At 40.8% G+C, this 18,192-nt stretch overlaps 1 protein-coding gene across 1 annotated transcript in view; it reads right to left on the bottom strand.

Annotated features, from left to right (window-relative positions):
- Positions 1-18,192, bottom strand: part of LOC138267165 (nuclear receptor ROR-alpha A-like) — a 250,950-nt gene that overhangs the window by 19,247 nt on the left and 213,511 nt on the right. The window contains exons 10-11 of the mRNA XM_069216015.1: positions 14,065-14,175; positions 11,959-12,068 (exon numbers count right to left, since the gene is read on the bottom strand). Of these exons, the coding sequence (XP_069072116.1) occupies positions 11,959-12,068; positions 14,065-14,175 (221 nt within the window). The remainder of the gene's footprint in view (positions 1-11,958; positions 12,069-14,064; positions 14,176-18,192) is intronic.

Raw genomic sequence — 18,192 nt, forward strand, 5'->3', positions numbered from 1 at the left:
ACCACTTGTTTGTAAATTATGGTCATTTGAGGACAGGAGAGGCAGCATCTAAACGAACGATATCAAGATGGATAGTTTCTTGTATTGTTAATACTTACCAGCTGGCTAATAAACAATTACTAGCTAGGCCTAAAGCGCATTCCACAAGGGGAAAAGCGGCTACTGCTGCCCTCCTTAACAATGTCCCAATCTCTGAGATTTGTAAGGCTGCTACATGGAAGTCTGTACATACTTTTACTAGACATTACTGTTTAGATTCAGATGCAAGAGCAGACGCCCAGGTTGGGCAGGCCTCTCTGAGAAATTTATTTGCATAATACGTATCTATTCCTGCACTTCTATTAGACAGTCCGCAGAGTTTAGGGATGGGCTTGCTAATCTATTCAATGTTTATGACTATTGATGAGGATCCCCTGGAAGAGAAGGATTAGTTACTTACCTGTAAATCCTAGTTCTCTTCCAGGGGTATCCTCATCAAAGTCATAAACAACCCACCCTCCTCCCCGGACGCACATCTCCTAGAAGTGCAGGACAGACTGTCTTTCGAATCAGTTTCACAGATTGTCACCGTAAAAAAGTACTGACCTAACTGTGAACCAACTGTCACCTTTCCTTCACCCCTGAGGCATGGTGGGATACTGGAGGTGCTCAGGGTCTTAAAGGCACGGTGCCAAAGTTTTTATGGTTCTCCTGTGTTAACCTGCATGCAGCCTATTGGCTAAGAATGCTCCATTGTTTTTCAATGTAGTTTTTCTCTTTTTTCTCTAGAGATTGCTGATGCTTATTTCCCTAAGCCCAGTTTTGGGGGCTTGGGTGGATATTTATTCTCTTTTGTAATTTTATAATGTTAAAAAAAATAAAAAAAAACTCCATAGAAATAAAGCATTTTAGCTTGTTTATGATTATAGTCTGCATTGCTGTTTTACACATGTATATATGAATTTAGTATGAAAGATATGTCTACAAAAAATGCTATATATATTTTTTTTCGTGCATATTTCATACTTTATATGTGTGTATTTTATACATGCTCCGGGGTCCCCGCACAAGGGCGGGAATATTCAATGTTTTTTACTTTGATGAGGATACCCCTGGAAGAGAACTGGGATTTACAGGTAAGTAACTAATCCTTCTGTATCATTTCAGTCAGTATTCAGTAATGTTTTCCTTCCATTTCTAACTTGACAAATGTGTAAAGTTAATTTTTTGCAACAGATGGTGTTATCAAATCTCTAACAGACACAAAGCTAATGCATGGTGTCTCTTGTACCATTTTGTTTAAACATTAATTTCTCTGGGATACATGCATCATCTAAACAGAGTGTCTTTGCCGTAAACCTGCCAAAGCTTACTTCCCCCCACAATTTTCTCATTTATATTACTTCCATTGTACATGACCTTGTTCTGTAAGTGAATCAATGAACTGTATAAAGTAGATGCATCTATGACTGGTAAAATGTTTTTATGTTTCTGTAATTCTTTGGAATAATAAAAAGCAGAGGAGACAAACTAGTCATCACTATAAAAATAAGGTAATCTTTTTTTAAAACATCTAGGAGGTTTATGGGTGGGCCAGACAGTGCTCCCACTGTGTTTATAATATTCAATGTAATGGCGTACTTAATTATGATTTCTAGATTTAAATCTCCACAGTGAAAAAAGGCATATTAACCCAGATCTCATATTAACTGTTTGACAGTGTGTATGTCCCATGAATTTGCAAAACAGCCAGAAAGTCTAATGTCATCAAATAATATATTTGAAACATATGGAATTTAAATAATTTCCGTAGGACCCCTTGATCTGATAGGGAATGCTGTCCCAATTAATACCATCCAGCACAATATGCAGTGATGTTCAAAACATTACAATTCAGTTATGCTCTTTGAGAAGAAGGATGTGGGTGCAATTCCTGAACCACAGGAAATGATACTCATTTTTATAAGGAATAGAGTTCCCATATGCTAAAAGCAAAATTGTGATCAGCGTTGCAATCCATATTAGAATAGATAAGTCTCCAGTAGCAATCCAGAAGTATGACAATGGTTGAAAAGGGTATCTGTTGTGAATCTAATAACAAGCAGAGTGCCATCTGTGGAGTTAATTAACTGGGAGGAAGGGATGATTATTTCTCTTCCTTCAAAATCCATATTAGGGTCATTTTCAGACAACACAATTTTGTGTTGTCTTATCATTTCAATTGATGTAGATTATTTTGCTGGTTAATAGTAAACATTTGTTACTGAGATTCCATCTGCCAATATTGCAGAGTCAGGTTCCCTCATTGAAGCGTGTACTTGGTGTAAAGCTGAAGACACAGCAGGCTTAAAACTCCCCAGAATGAGATTGAAGATTTCAATGTGGCTGTGTTTTTTGAAGTCTGAAGGTATGGTAATCTACTCAGGAGGCATTTTGGATTTAGTTGGGGCCGACTGTACACAAACGGCAACCTAGTGCTTTTTGCTGTGATCGATCAACACCTTATTTTTCTTAGCACTTGAAACCAGTGACAAGATTACTGTCCAACTTCCTTCTACCCCAAGAACTAAAACTGGTGTTCAGTTTGACGGTTGGAAGACTTGCTGATCAGGGATTCTTTCCCCACCTGGCAAGCCACCTGTCAGCAACTTTAGTAACTTTATGTTTGTTGGTGGCTGAGGCTGAGTTCTTCATATTGGACAATTTAGTTCTACTATTTTGAACAGACTGTAATAGATTAAAGTGTGACATTGCATCTGGTATTTTCAACTCTGCTATCTTTCCACAGTGTGTAGTCAGCTCAGTTCTGTATCCAGTAACCTGGCAGTCAAGGCTTGTTTAAGCATAGCATTGGCATGCACTATGACCCCATGAAAGGGATGAGAGTTGTACTCCCAGAGCAGACATAGCATCCATGAACACTTTAGATGTTGACCATTTTCTGGGTGAAAGGTATGAAACTGCACCCATTGCGACTAGGCCCTGGAAGACTTACATGACTGCTCAGGCAGTAGCAGTCTTTTGTGGCCAAAACCAAAGGAATATAGGGCACAAGTTTACCACAACCAAGATATATTTATATTGATTAACAGTTGGGAGTATCTCTACATGGTCAAGGAAAACTATCCTGATGAGCTTTTTGGAGATGGTAAGGGGAGCCTGTGATGGTCTTGCTACAGTTGAGTGAGTTATGTGTTGACCAATATTGCATTGCTATATATATTTCTTTGTAAGGTTTAGGAAATGTGGCCACCAATATCCTTGCTGCAGCATTGAGCCAGTTGCACTAATGACAACATGAGTAGAAGCTATCTCCTCATGACCAGCCCTAATTAGATCTAATCTATCTTGCTCATTTGGAATTAGACTGTATACCACCGTGGCTCTAAAAACCATAGGAAAATTATCTGTAATGAGTGTGTAGGAATATTTAGGGGTGAAAATCGTTAGGAGGCTGTTCTCCTTGTAACTAAAATGGATGCTTGAATGTTAGTTGAGATTGAGTTACAGCAGTTGCCTTAAAGGTCTGCACCGCTGGTTTCCCAGCCATATCTGTTGCCCAGTTCCCTTTAGCGTTAATTCTTTCTCTTTTATGGGTCATGGTGGGCTGTACATGGACCAAAGGAAGCTTGTCCTGTAGAACACTTAAGTTTGCCCAAAGTTATTTACTTTTTATTGCTTTCCCTTTTGAATCTTTGAATCTTTTCAGGCACCAATGCTGTTCATTACAGCCTTGAACACAGAATGCTGAAGTATTTTATACCAGCCACTTGCTGTGCAGAGATGTTCATGTAGAACTCACTTTTAGACTCATGTAATTGTAGTATGTTTTAAGTTTGTGAAATGTTTTTTGTGTATTGCAGAAACTCTTTAAGTGCGAAGGAAACTGCCCACCTCACAAAAAGCAGATGACGAGCGTGGGCATTAATAGCTTTGGTTACTGCCTGCAGTGTAGCTATAGGGGAAATTATAATAGATTTTTTTCCAGTGCTAGAGGACGTTCCATCAGAATAGCACCTGTACTGTGGTGAGAGCTTTCTCATTAGGAGTAAATTGTTCCTCTGTACAGAACGACAGGTGTGATCTGTATGCTAATGGCGCTGTCTATTCTACACTGCAGCCTACATTGTGTTAGAAAGCACCCCTAATTATGAGGTTAGTCGTGTTGTCCCTTTCTGTAAATATTTGGTCTCTATTTTGTCTGCTTACCGTTCACATAGGATAGGTGTATGCATTTTTATGTAATTATTTTCAGAAAACTTTGCACTAATTAATCATAGAGCTGCTTATCTCGCTCAACATAATATGGCAAGTCAAAGTTGAGAAGCCTCATCAAGTCTTGTAACTCCCTTAATGTATTTGGAGTTTGTAAGGTAGCATACTTCTGCAAGAAGTCAGGTGCCAATCATGTTTTCTCACTGAATAACACATTAAAAAAAATCATATTAAGATACGCAAATTTTAGATTTATTTTTAATTACATAAATGTATACCCCTATTGGACTAAACTTGTCACTATACTGTTCACTCTAGACAGGAGTTCAGTCAAGTCACCTTCTAAGATAGATGCCATCCTTGTGTAATAGTGCCTCAGGATCTTCTTGTACAACACCCATTATCTTACTGCAAAGGGCCCAGGTGTATCCTTATACCACAGAAGCAACATGTTTGTAAGCGTATTGAACTCCGCCAAATGAAAAATGGGCTAGATACTGGGATTCAAGTGCTCTAATCTGAATAAAAAAAACTTAAATATATTGACTATTGTATATTTTTCCTTATTAGTTAATTATCAAGTACTGTGAGCATTTTGTACAGCATGTATGTGTGTATGTACTTTACAATTTTTGTAGTCTAAAACTATTCTGCATGAATTATCTGGTTTTAACAGTGGAAAAATAGGAACTGTTCATGGTGGATCAGTATTATACCTTGATATTGAAGCTGATTTAATGTCTCTTATATCCCACTTAGCTTGTAGCTTCAAAGGATATTGAGCTTGAACTTGAAGCTCACTACTTAAGGGAATAACATGTGGAACAGATTCTTTGTCCCACCTTGCTTGGTTTCTATATAGCTCAGGAGCCTGTTTTAAAGCTCTTTCTTATACATACCTTTTCATGAGGTATTTAGGTAAGAAGGAAGAAAATACTTACTTGATTACCAGCTCACTTCGAGAAGCATCCCTTACCAAGACCACAGGCCTATCATCCTATGCAAGGATAATGTCATAAAGCATTCAACAGATGAGACCAGAATATAACTTTGAATGTGCACAAAATGTCTTCCTTAATTTGTACCTCTATTTCACATAGCTTGTCTGGAGGATTTACATGTCTATCTAGTGTCTCAATCTATATATATTCCTTAGTTAGAATCCCTACCAGATGCTCTTTGAGTCTGCTGAACTGTGCCACTTCTACTGTGCAGTCCAGAAGTGCCACTGTCTAAGTCCCCTTGCCCAGAAGTTCCATTGACTATAGGCCATGCTTTTTTCCTAAACCATCTACTTTTTTTCCTTTTTAAGTGAGTATTTGAGTCCGGACCTTTAACTTTCTTATTGCTAAATTCTCTTCATATGTGTGCTCACTTTTCTGCGACAGTCAGTCTGCCCACACCTTTCTGTCCTCTTACTGTCCCCAGAGTCCTGTGAAGTATGGGAAGAGCAGCTATTAGAATACATATCCTGATCTGTCTTTCTAATTTTATCATCTTCTCCCAAATTACATCTACCCCTGCAGGCCTCCTATGTTGGAGATCCATTTTTTTTTAGCCTCCAGTAGAGCTTTCTCCTTACCAGAGTTTCTTGTTTTTTGCTTTGTCAAATTCCTTCATCTCGAGAACCCAAGGTATCATGGTCAGCAGAGATGTAAACTTTTAGAATTATCTTTGGACACTTTCACTTGTGATCTGGAATGGGAACTGTTGGCCGCCTCTCACACACTGTTAGAGCTGTTACTTCTATTGAAACTTTACTCAGAAATGTTATATTGTTTTCAAAATGACATATTAATTTTGTCTCTAAATCAAGAGCGGAGGTGCAGTAACACCGCGCAGGGTGTGCCATGGTTAGTAATATAAATACTTTCAAATATCCATGGCTATTGGAATTATGCAGCAGGAGAGGCCCAAATTATGTAACATGGTTGATTGTATTTCGCAGCAAGAAAGGGAAAATCATGCAACTTAATGTGGCATGTTTTTTTATAGTATTACTTCATAATTGTTGCATTTTTTTGCATGTTAGCAGAGCCTGGGCAAAGGTTTCACCTTATTAGTACCAGTTTAACATTGAAATGTATAGGAATAACCAACTAAATGTAATCAGTTAACCTTTGCGTAGGGCCTTCTGCGCGACAACACTTCTATAAATGTAGTAACTTTTGGTCCATTTGAGGCAAAAACAATTTTTTTTGTTAAATTCTGAAGATTATGCAGCAGGTGAGGGATTATGTGCCAATGCAGAAACTCCATAACTTTGTGGAAAACCATGACCACAGAATAGCATAATTCCAGTGACCATGCAAATATTGTTCTTTAAGTGATATAGGCCCTCATTACACCTTTGGCGGTAGCTGCCGCCTACCTCCACGGCGACGGCCACCAACATACCATCGCCGTGGCTACCAGCCGTCCACCTGTATTATGACTGTAGACAAAATTCCGCTAGAATGATGGCGGAATACCGTCGACGTTCATGATGGCGGACGGTGGTAAGGTGGCAGCAGCGCCACGCCAGCAAAACACCGCTGACTGTATCATGAGCAATGATACGGCCTGGCGGTGTTTTGCTGGCGGACGCTGCTGCTGGCAGCAGCACCGCGTTCCGTCTCCTGCTGCAGGACCCTATGCAAGCAGGTAAGTCGGGTTCTCCGACAGGAGAGCGGGGTGGGAAGGGTGGTGTGTGCGTGCGTGGGGGTGTTGTGTGTGATGAAGGGTGTCTGTTTTTGTATGCTTGCACGCGAGTTTGAGTCACGTTGAATGCGCGCGTGAATGAATGTGAGTGTACATGTATGTCGTGTTTTGTGAATGTGTGTGTGCGACAATGTATGTTGGTGTGTGTTGCGGTGTGTGGGTGTGTATGAGTGCATGCGTGGGTGGATGTGGGTATGCGTGTGTGTATGATTGTGTATGTGTGCGCGTGTGGGTGTGTAAATGTGTGGGGGGCAGGAGAGGGGGGAGGACTCGGGGGAGGGGGGGCAGGTGAGACCCCTATACCGTTTTTGGGGACGCGATCCCGGGTAGGTGGACGGCGGACCTGAGCAAGATCACAATGTTTTCTCCTCTGGTCTGAGGTTTATGCGTCTCTATGATGCCTTATCTCCACATGGGATGGGCGACCTAATAGTTGACTGACTGGGACAAATAAGTCCATGTATTGTAAGTGACCTTCCAGCACTTATTTTTGTGTTTTTTTAGGAGACGTTACACTTTACGGTCCTGAAGAAGCGCCATTGGATCTATCTTAGACCGCATAGATGTGAAACATGTCGACCTTTCAGTGTTAGGATTGAGTACATCTCCTCCTTTCCCCCTCTCTTTAGGAGTATAGGGGACATTATTCCCTTTCAGAACTCCTGCATTTATTTTTAATCTTGGCCTGACCCTCATCTTGAGCAATTAAATAGAGACATTGGGTGTTCAGAGCCAATTTTAATACACACTTTACTCTCCTTTTCCTTTCTTCGTCAGCACATACTGCAGATTCCATTGGATCTGCTACACCATCTCCGGTCTAAGTGCCACCACCATCTGCGTGGTGGCCCGTCAGATATTGCAGTGCCGGTCTGACGAGGAGTTAGCCCGATGATGATGCCTAGCGTCGTATTTGATGCTTGAGGGCACTCCTATGATATGACCTACACTCTTTCGCCCTTATAGACAGACTTTCTTGGAACAGTGTACCCTTTGTTGTATAAGTCTAAATTTAGGGAGAACGTACACTGGACCATTAATCCTCCCAGTCCCTCTCCTTTCTTCAGAGACCCCTATCACTGCCAGGGAAGGAATTCCCTGGCACTGATAGTGCCTACCGCCGTGGTTTTCATGGTGGTACGCTTGCCACGAAAACCATCGCGGTAGGCGGGGTCATAATCCCAAGGGTAGGATTGCGACGGCACCCTGGCGGCTGGAGTGGTACATTCATGTGGCTTGAACCAAACTGCCAATGTCATAATTTGGGAAATGGTCCCACCAGCCTGTTGGCAGTACCTTTCTCCAAATGACCACCAGGGTCATAATGAGGGCCATAATCTTTTAATGCTGTTGTCATACCAAGGGGAACAGACATAGTATACATCCTATGTCTATCCTGGGTTGTTGTGTGAGAACAAACTGCTCTAGCTGGATAGTTTTTTAAGCAATCCAACACGGAATCTCTTCTCATTTTAGGGGTCCCTTGCTCACATTTAAATTAGTACTTTTTGGAATAATTGCATGTGCCTCAGGATGGCCTTGTTGTGCAGGACCAGAGTGAATACTCCAATAGCAGTGGACTGTGGACTATTCTTTCTAAACAGTCCATAGATTGCTACTTTCTGATGGATACAACTACTTGTGGATTCCTCACTCATTGAATTTTCCCCATGCGCCAGCATCCGACGGAAATTTTCTCCTAGCTTCAGCACGTCGACGAGGACGTCACAAATGCCCGACTCCCACACGACACCGTCTGACGTCATACAGGCAATTAGAGGTCCTCGCCGGCGTGCTGACGTCAGTTCCCTTTTTTCTGTGCCTTCGAGCGACGGTTATTCTTCGAGGGAGCAACTGTTTCTGCTGCGTAGTTACAGTTACTGTTTCTATCGAAATGTCACAGCGAAAGTCGGGCTTTAAGCCTTGTAGAGAGTGCAGGGGCAAGATGTCGGTGACAGACCCACATGTGGATTGCTTGTGGTGTCTGAGCTCCGACCATGAAGTGGAGAAATGTGAATCCTAAAGCGTTGAAGGAACGAGAGGCTAAGCTGTTTTTGGCAAAATCCAAAACGAAGGAAAAGCAGCACTGGCGCAGATCTTCATCACCGAAATCTCATCGACGTCAACGTGACTCCCGCACCATCGTGATTCTCGACGCCATTCGAGTAGAGAGCGTTCACGCTCGAGGTCGCCCTTGGTTCGGCGCCGTAAGACATGGGAGGTTAGTCCCACCATCACTCCTCAGCCGCAGACGCCTCCCACTTCTCTGACTTCTCCGACGTCTGTCTTCGAGGTCGTACCTCAACAGGATCCTGAGTTTTCACATGCGCAATCTGAGATGCCTGGGCTGGCGCCGTTATCACCTCGGGCTCAGGCTCCGCAATATCCATCGTTCCCGGCGCCAGGTGCTGATAGTTCCGCATTTCTTAATGCGATGTTTGCCATATTTCAACAGAATGCTCCGGGTTGTGGCTCAGAAAATGGTGAATTTCCCAGCCCATACAGGCCAGTTAGACCATTCGTTGCTCAGGGCACCCAGTCTAATTCTCTGAACTACATGGGGTAGGTGACCACCAAACCATGCTTGATGCACTTGATAGCCAAGCTGGACTTCAAGGTGACCATTCGTTTCACAGTTAGCTGGGATTTCAGCAGCTCTGTATGAATCTACAGCATTGGGCTTCAACCGTGAGTAAAATATTAAAAAAAGGCATGCAGCATGTGCATTTACAACAAAGGTTACCTTACCCCTTTATAAGGAAAACCCCTAGCTAGGAGAGTTTGTGCAACAGGTGCCATGAAATGTACACCTATTGTGTGCTTCTCAGCGAGTGAGACCTACCTGATAAACATACAGAAAAGGGTTCTGTACTTCAAGAATTATGGAAGCAAATTAAATCACCTCCTGCATTTGATAGCCCAATGCTGTCAACTCTGGTTTTGCCTGGCAATTGATCAGGAACAGAACTGAGGCCCCCACCGAATCTGAATCTAAGAAGGATCCTCTCAACTGTTTTGAATCTTGAGAAACTGCTTCCTGAAGGCCAGGGCAATTTCCACCTACATTTCTTAATGGTGAACACAAGGGTCATGGGTGCATGTGTGCAGGAGAAGTTCTCAGTTAGGACTCAGTATCAAATAGACTTGGTCATGTTTTTAATTAATCGTAAAATAACATATTTGATTGGTGACAATTTGGAATCCAATGGTTTTGTCTTTCCTAGAGGCACACATTATAATTTGACAAAGACTAAAGCAGCCTCTGTATAATTATAGAGGCATATAACTTAATAAAAGTGATTTGTAAGGTTGAAAAGTGGGCAACCCCCACGTATTTTAAAGCACTAGTCCTTAGTTTGCATCATTGATTACAAGTGCTCTGTATTAAGGAGGTGTGTCCAGAATGTTTGCTCAAATCCTGAATTGATGCTAAGCTGCCTTTTGTTTCCCAATATCCACTTCTTTCATGGTCTGCTTACACTAGATGAGAGGACGAGTAAGTATTATATGGAAGAAAGATATGTTGCCATTGGAGTGATTTCAGTTCTCCTACTCTGCAGTTTCTCTCAACTTAACACACACTACCTTCATTCCTGACTCAGCTCTAGTGTGGATTTTTGGTTTAAGCCCTAGCATCAGACACACAGAAGGGATGGGAGGAATGCTTGTTATAAGTCAAACCCCTGGTAATCACTATAGGTAGCCTTCCAATCTTTCATTATTTCGCCCACCATACCATCTCACTTTGGAGAAAGCCAGAAGCAAATCATTCTAGAACTTGCTCCAATAGAAACATTCCAGCTGGAATTGTCAAACCAGGTCCTAGTTGAAGTGGAACATATGCAACCCAAGAACGGGTTGGCAGTCAGTGTAGCTTGGTCCCAATGGCACAGTGAGCAAGGGACCCATGTCTGGGTATACCCTTGGCCACTTAAGGTGTTACATCAAACCCATAAATAAGTTGATGGAAGGAATGCATGCAAAACGTGTAGCCATTGACAGTCACCCGGCCGTAGAATGCCAACTAATTGTTCTTTTTCCCACCATGCCACCTCAGATTAGACCAACCATACGGAAATCAGTCTTTGACCTGTTTCAGTAGGAACTGTTCAGCCGGAACTGTAAGGTCATATCCTCCCTGAACCGGAACACAAGCAAACCAAGACCAGTTGTGCCTGGATTGGGGCTCATCATTTGGGTGTAGCTTGGTTCCAGCAACTAGTATGCATATGATAGTCCAAACTGGTAGAAAAGATTACACATATTCCTGTGGTGCAGTATTTGCATTGTTTTTATTTTTAGGATCCTTAAAGTTGTTTCTGATCCCACCACAATTATGAGCAGGGACCAGTGAACCATAACGTATGAAATATTTCCCTAAATATACATTTCATTTTATAGACAATCGCATTCCAGAAAAGATAATTTGTCATCTTTCTTGGATCGTGGGATATCTCATCCTCTTTTATTAGATATAATTTTCTTACTCAGATGAGTGCAACAGTCTGTTGTAAAGTGTTTTAAAATTAGAGATCACCTACAAAACTCTCTAGGCAAAACAATATCACAGGCATTGTGTTATGAATTTGTCAGTTCCCTGCCGTGCGAGTTAATTAGGGCTATCTGTCACCTACAATTAGATCAGAATACATAATTTCAGGGTGTTCAAAGTCCAACTATTAACCACTTTGTGATCACAGGTCAGTTTTTAATCCATGCACGATCAGGGATAAACTTTGGTTCTTCATGTCCACCCATGTGAGTTTGAATTCAGTTTTCCAGTATTGTGAATTCAAAATAAATTCTTAATGTCTGTGTGCTTGGATTGTCTTGAATTCTCTATGGGCCCTGAGATCTGTTCCAGCAGAAATCATACTTTAAAATAAATGTTTATATGTTGTTGGCACATGTGTCCTATTTTGGCCATGTTCTAAACTTGTTGCTAGCTTTTGTCTACAAAATCAGATATTTGAGTTTAGTTATAAGTCACTTTTCTAATGTACAGCATGTCAACACTTTGGTGCAACTCTTTTTTGGGATACAAATGTGTGTAAACTTACTGACCTTCACCAGAATCCCTTCTCTATGGCTCTTCCTCATTAGATTCTTTAAGGCTAGTTCCAAGTTTTTCTGTAGCTGTTCAACCTTATCCTTTTCTTGCAGAAATGGTCGACCTGTTTGAGACGCAAAAGAGAATACAAATGAGGACACCAAACAGCACATGAAAAGTAGGAAAAGGGGACTAATGAAAAGAAGAGCCAACACAGATTGAAAATGAGAGAATAAAAATAGATACATCAAAGATGACCTAATACAGACAGACCAGGAAAAATTAGAACAAAATAAGGAGTAGGAAGGCACTGTTGCAGGAGAAGAAATGAGAGGCCAATTGCAGAAAGATATTGATTAAAAACGAAGAGAAAGAGTAGACCAAAAATAAAAAAAATCTGCACCTGAGTGAGTGAAGACACAAAGAGATGATAGAATAGGGTGGTGGGCGTTGAGAAGGTAAATGAGGCAGAGCTTCTTGAAACATTTTCATCCTGCATGATTTTAATATTGCTGTGGTTTTAGGCACCAACAGTGTCCCGTTCCTTACTCAACAAACAAAACATTTTAATCCTGCATGATTTTAGTATTACTTTGCTTTTAGGCACGAACATTACTCCTCAACGAACGAAAAGTTATCAGTTGAACTTCAAAATGTCATTTTGATCTCCGTCCTCAAAATTAACCAAAAAAATTCAAACTAAGCTAATTTATCACAGAAAACGTCAATAAGTCCGTACAATTGGCAAAATTAAAAAGGGTTTGCTTAGCAATGACTACACTAAGCAAAAACGTAAGAAGAGAATACATATACAGAAAACTACCAGCAAGTTATTAAAAACATTTGAAAATATACCTAGAATTGAAAATAACAAAGAAATGTTCAAAAAGACACAGGTGACGAGTTCCTCCCTTGTCACAGATACTAGATTTCATTGAATTTTGTATTTGTGACATGGTAGAAACCCGTCACCTGAGCCTTTCTAAGCATTTCTTTGTTATTTTAATTTCTAGGTATGTTTTCAAATGTGCTTTAATAACTTACTGGTAGTTTTATGTATATGTATTATCTTATGTTTTTGCGTAGTGTGGTCATTGATGAGCAAACTATGTTTAATTCTAACAGATATAAGAATTCACTGATGTTTTCTGTGATAACTTCATGAGTTTCTTAGTTCTGATTTTTGTTTGTTAATTCTGATGAAGGAGCTCAAAAGGACATTTTTAGGTTTAACTATTAACTTTTTGTGCTGAAAACGTTGTTACGCATCAGCCTGTACCCAACATCCTGGTATATAGTGGATCTGTAGGCCACTGGAAAGGATCGCGATTTCACAAGGAAATCTGAAGTGATGGTGCAAAACTATACCTTTCACCTCTTGCTGTGACACAGTTTTTCTTCATCATTAAGCCATTAACTACTCAGAAGTAGAAAGTCAACTTACCGTGACTGGTTGCAGAATGAACGGCCATGAAAGTTGGCACATGCAGCAGCAGTTATCAATTACTGCTTTGGTTCAACTTCACATAGGAACACATTTCCTTTCTCTGCTGCCCTTTAATTAGGATCTGATGTTTAGCACATATAGTAGTTTCTGATATGGTTCCACTCCGTTCTTCAGTTTGCTCTAAAATGATCCACGTATTAATGTCTTGTATCTCCTTACAGCTCTTTTTACTTTACCGTCTTCACTCTTTCCTCTTTCTTTATTGATCTCATGCACTACCTTTTTGCCTCCCTACCAGTTCTTCCAGCCTTTACCACCCCCAAGTCTGTTCCACCTCAACACCCTTGGGTTTCTCTCCTCTTACTCTACTCAGAAGGTAATCACTTGTTCTGATGTTGCTAATAGTAAATCTTTTGTCCAGATGTACCACACACTGATACCATGTGGTTGTGTGTGCTTAACGAAAATGCAAAAATAAAATAGCCTGTCTTTACCACCTTCACCATTGAAGAGCTTGCCCAAGGTGCCCATTCTCAGCTGTGTAAAGAATATCCTGAGATAATGTCAGATTCTTCTTTATTCGCAGCTCCGATGGCTAACTCTTTTTCCCTTCATTAACCTTCACTGAGCCCCTTTAGATTGTAAACCGACATACATATACTGCCATCCTTACTAGAGTCAACAAGCACCAATGCAGCAAAGAGGGCGAGTTCCGGCTCCAACAATCCCAGTGTGCACATGTTTTGCGAGAAAGTGAAGAAGTTGTTGATTAGCTCACCACATCCTGCATAAAGAATATAAATCAAATGGGTCAGAATAGACTTACATGTGTACATCAAATAAAAGATATAACACCGTTTCATCCTATATAAAAGAATTAAATGAAAACAGGAATTTTAGAAAGAAAATATTTTTTTTACATGAAAACTGTAACCACATCATTATTCCGAACAAATGTTATTCCTGTGGGATGAAAGGCATCCTGGGACACATTAAAACATGATAATTGTTTTTAAAATGTTTAGAAACAAAAATTAAACCTGAGAAGGTAATCATTTTCATTTCATTCATGGATACACTAAATTGAAATTAAATACTAACCTTTTAAGACCACTAACCCTCTAGCTGGAACTCATGATGTCCTGTAAATACCCTGTTCCTCTGTTGTATTTTAGCCCAAAGAACATCCTAACCAGAAATCATAATGTCGACATGATGTTTTTTCCTTTAAGTGCTTTCTTTCCCCTTTTAAATTATTCTTTGGTTTTGCTTTCAAGTGTCTTTTCCGTTTGCTTGATATCCGTGAAAAGATCAGCTGTAACTTCTTCAGGGAGATTCATTAACATTTTAAAACGAAAGAAATGGGCATTTGGTTTAGAATGGGCACACTCTCTTATGAAAACGTATCACCGACAAAAGACCATCTCCCATTCTTCCTAAAACTGACAAAGAAAGGCAAGCCTAAGTTACCCGATACGAAACCAGGTCTAGTCATACCATTCGAACTTAGCATGCTGACCTGGGGCAAAAGAAATGGTGATGATGGAATGCTTGAATTATTCGCTATTAATTAATTATGCAGGATTAGAGCCCATAATGCCATTCTAGGCTGTGAGCTGCCACATTCAAATCAGCCTTGGTCCTGCTCCTCTGGAAGCAGTCCAGCAGAAACTGAATGACAAGGTGCCTGTAGGGCATTCTTCAAGTACATTCATCAATGTTGAGGATTAGATTTACATTAAGAAGACCTTGTTTATACAGATTATGGTTAAGATTTAGTTATCTCACTACAAAAAGCTTTCCCTCCAGCTCACATTCTGGAGAATACTGAAAGGAATACAAAATATCATAGACCCTTAAGTGTATCATTGGAAACCTATAGGCACAACAAGTAGAAACGCTCTTCCAAGATTTTTAATTCCCAGTTCCTAAGTTTCTGTTGGAAGAGACCCGTCTGTTTCATACTTGACTGAAGCTCCTAAGGTGACTGACACAACTTTGCTCCAATATTTTCCCTCGATAAATAGTTCCTTTGCTGATATAGCATAAAATGCAGCATAGGATTTGACGTTTGCTTTTCATTCAGAAGCTCATTTCTTTTCAAACTCTGAGAACCACATTGCATATGAGAGCAAACATTTTGGTTGCCAGGCTAATTAACAAAAGTAGTTTGAACTCTAATCTTTTCCCGATTGTACACAAACTTCAAAATATAAAGCTTTCTCTAAGAACACCTTCTTCCTAAGAGGCCAGTCTCCCAGTGAATCTGTATTTGTATGGGCAGCACAGAGAAAAATGTGCCTCTCACTGCATGTACATAATTATAACTATAGACTCAGAATTTACAGACCAAACAGACTTTTTGTGGAGATCAAACCAAATGTGTTGTGTGCAGATTCAGGCGTCCAGTTTACTATACCCAAACAGGAAACTTCACAGGTAATTGTTTTGCAAACATTTATGCTTTGAGAATTGAAATTGTTTTAAAACACAAGCTTACTTTGTAGAGGTAAAGCTATATAAGCAGCTTAATTAAGAAACATTCTGAGATCAGAAATTTGGTGTGCTTTCCCTTAGATATCTGCATTTTTTTCATGAGGCATTAATGCAGACTCAGAATCAGACTAAGGCTTATTCTCAGGTAGGAGAGGCTGTTGTCAATAAGTCATTCTATTATGTCATATTTTGTGATCTGTACCCCCACCCACCAATCCACTGCGTGTATTATGCCTACAACTACATCACATCAACTGTTAATAGTATTTAAGATCCCATGACAAAGTAGATAAATGTTGTTCTCTTCCAAGGAATCCTCATCAATAGTCATAAGCACTGAATTGGCCCCTGAGCGCTGTTATAATGCATGTATGTATATACACATCAATCTGAAAAATTTACTTTTGCTATTGCAGCCTATAAACAGGCTAAGAAGTCCAAATTTTATTTTCATTTTAAAAAGAAAAATATTTACTTTTATACAAGTCACCACTAGAGTATAGGTGAATATATCAAACCTTTCACAAGCTTTTTTTTTTTTGTTTTTAAAGAAAGGAAATGGAAGGAACTAGCCAATAGTCTGCAAGTAATACATTCAGCTAATACAAGTGGCACTGTGCCTTTAAGGACCTCATAGTACCCTCAGTAACCCATCATGCCCCAATTAAGGACCTCATAGTAGCCTCAGTAACCCATCATGCCCCAATGACTAAAAGTGGTGATTTTTCTGTCAGAATGCCTTCTCTTTTTGTGAAGTACCTTCGTGTGGGGAGAAGATGGCTCAAACAGATCCACACAGGGTCCGTATCTACTGCCTTCCAGAAACTCAACATCCTAATTCATGCAGGCACTGTAAAAAAACCTCCCCAGAAGAAAATTGAGCGCTAGACAAAAAAACTGACTGCATGGACTACAGGAGAAATGGCAAGAAAAATAACAGGAGAAGACTGCTTGTTCCTCAGGAAGCCATGGTGAAGGTCAGTTTACAAACAGAGGTGGTCATTCCAACCCTGGCGGTCGGTGTTAAAGCGGCGGCCAAACCGCAAACAGGCTGGCGGGAAAAAAAATGGAATTCCGACCCTGGCGGAAACCGCCAACAGCGACCCCCACATCAACACACCGCCCGCAACGGCGGTACAAACAAACAGCGCAGCGGTCACCGCCAACAGACAGGCGGGAGACAATGTACCGCCCACTGTATCACAACCTACCAATCCGCCACCTTTTCCGGGGCGGTAGCCCCGCCGATAAAAACACGGCGGAAACAGACATTTCGAAGGGAAAACGCTCACCTCCATACAGCCCACGAGGAATGAGGACAGCATGGAACCCGAACTCCACATACTCCCAGCGATAGTGTTCCTGCTCCTCTACCAGGAGCACGAACGCCGGCGCAGAAGACAACGGTGAGTACTGCACCTACGACACAGGGGAGGGGGGAGGGGAACTTATTACGGGTACACACATACGCAACACACCCACCCTCACCCTCACCCACTACAACACACACATCAATGCATAGCAACACATCAGAGTGACACCCCCCAAACCCCCCGGAAGAATGCAAAGACGAAAGGAAATGATACTAAACATTGGAATATATTGTATTACTGCCAAAAAAATATATATACACATCAAAAACTCTTATATATACAGGGAGTGCAGAATTATTAGGCAAATGAGTATTTTGACCACATCATCCTCTTTATGCATGTTGTCTTACTCCAAGCTGTATAGGCTCGAAAGCCTACTACCAATTAAGCATATTAGGTGATGTGCATCTCTGTAATGAGAAGGGGTGTGGTCTAATGACATCAACACCCTATATCAGGTGTGCATAATTATTAGGCAACTTCCTTTCCTTTGGCAAAATGGGTCAAAAGAAGGACTTGACAGGCTCAGAAAAGTCAAAAATAGTGAGATATCTTGCAGAGGGATGCAGCACTCTTAAAATTGCAAAGCTTCTGAAGCGTGATCATCGAACAATCAAGCGTTTCATTCAAAATAGTCAACAGGGTCGCAAGAAGCGTGTGGAAAAACCAAGGCGCAAAATAACTGCCCATGAACTGAGAAAAGTCAAGCGTGCAGCTGCCACGATGCCACTTGCCACCAGTTTGGCCATATTTCAGAGCTGCAACATCACTGGAGTGCCCAAAAGCACAAGGTGTGCAATACTCAGAGACATGGCCAAGGTAAGAAAGGCTGAAAGACGACCACCACTGAACAAGACACACAAGCTGAAACGTCAAGACTGGGCCAAGAAATATCTCAAGACTGATTTTTCTAAGGTTTTATGGACTGATGA

This window comes from Pleurodeles waltl, chromosome 12 (assembly GCF_031143425.1).
Source record: "Pleurodeles waltl isolate 20211129_DDA chromosome 12, aPleWal1.hap1.20221129, whole genome shotgun sequence".
NCBI lineage: Eukaryota > Metazoa > Chordata > Amphibia > Caudata > Salamandridae > Pleurodeles > Pleurodeles waltl.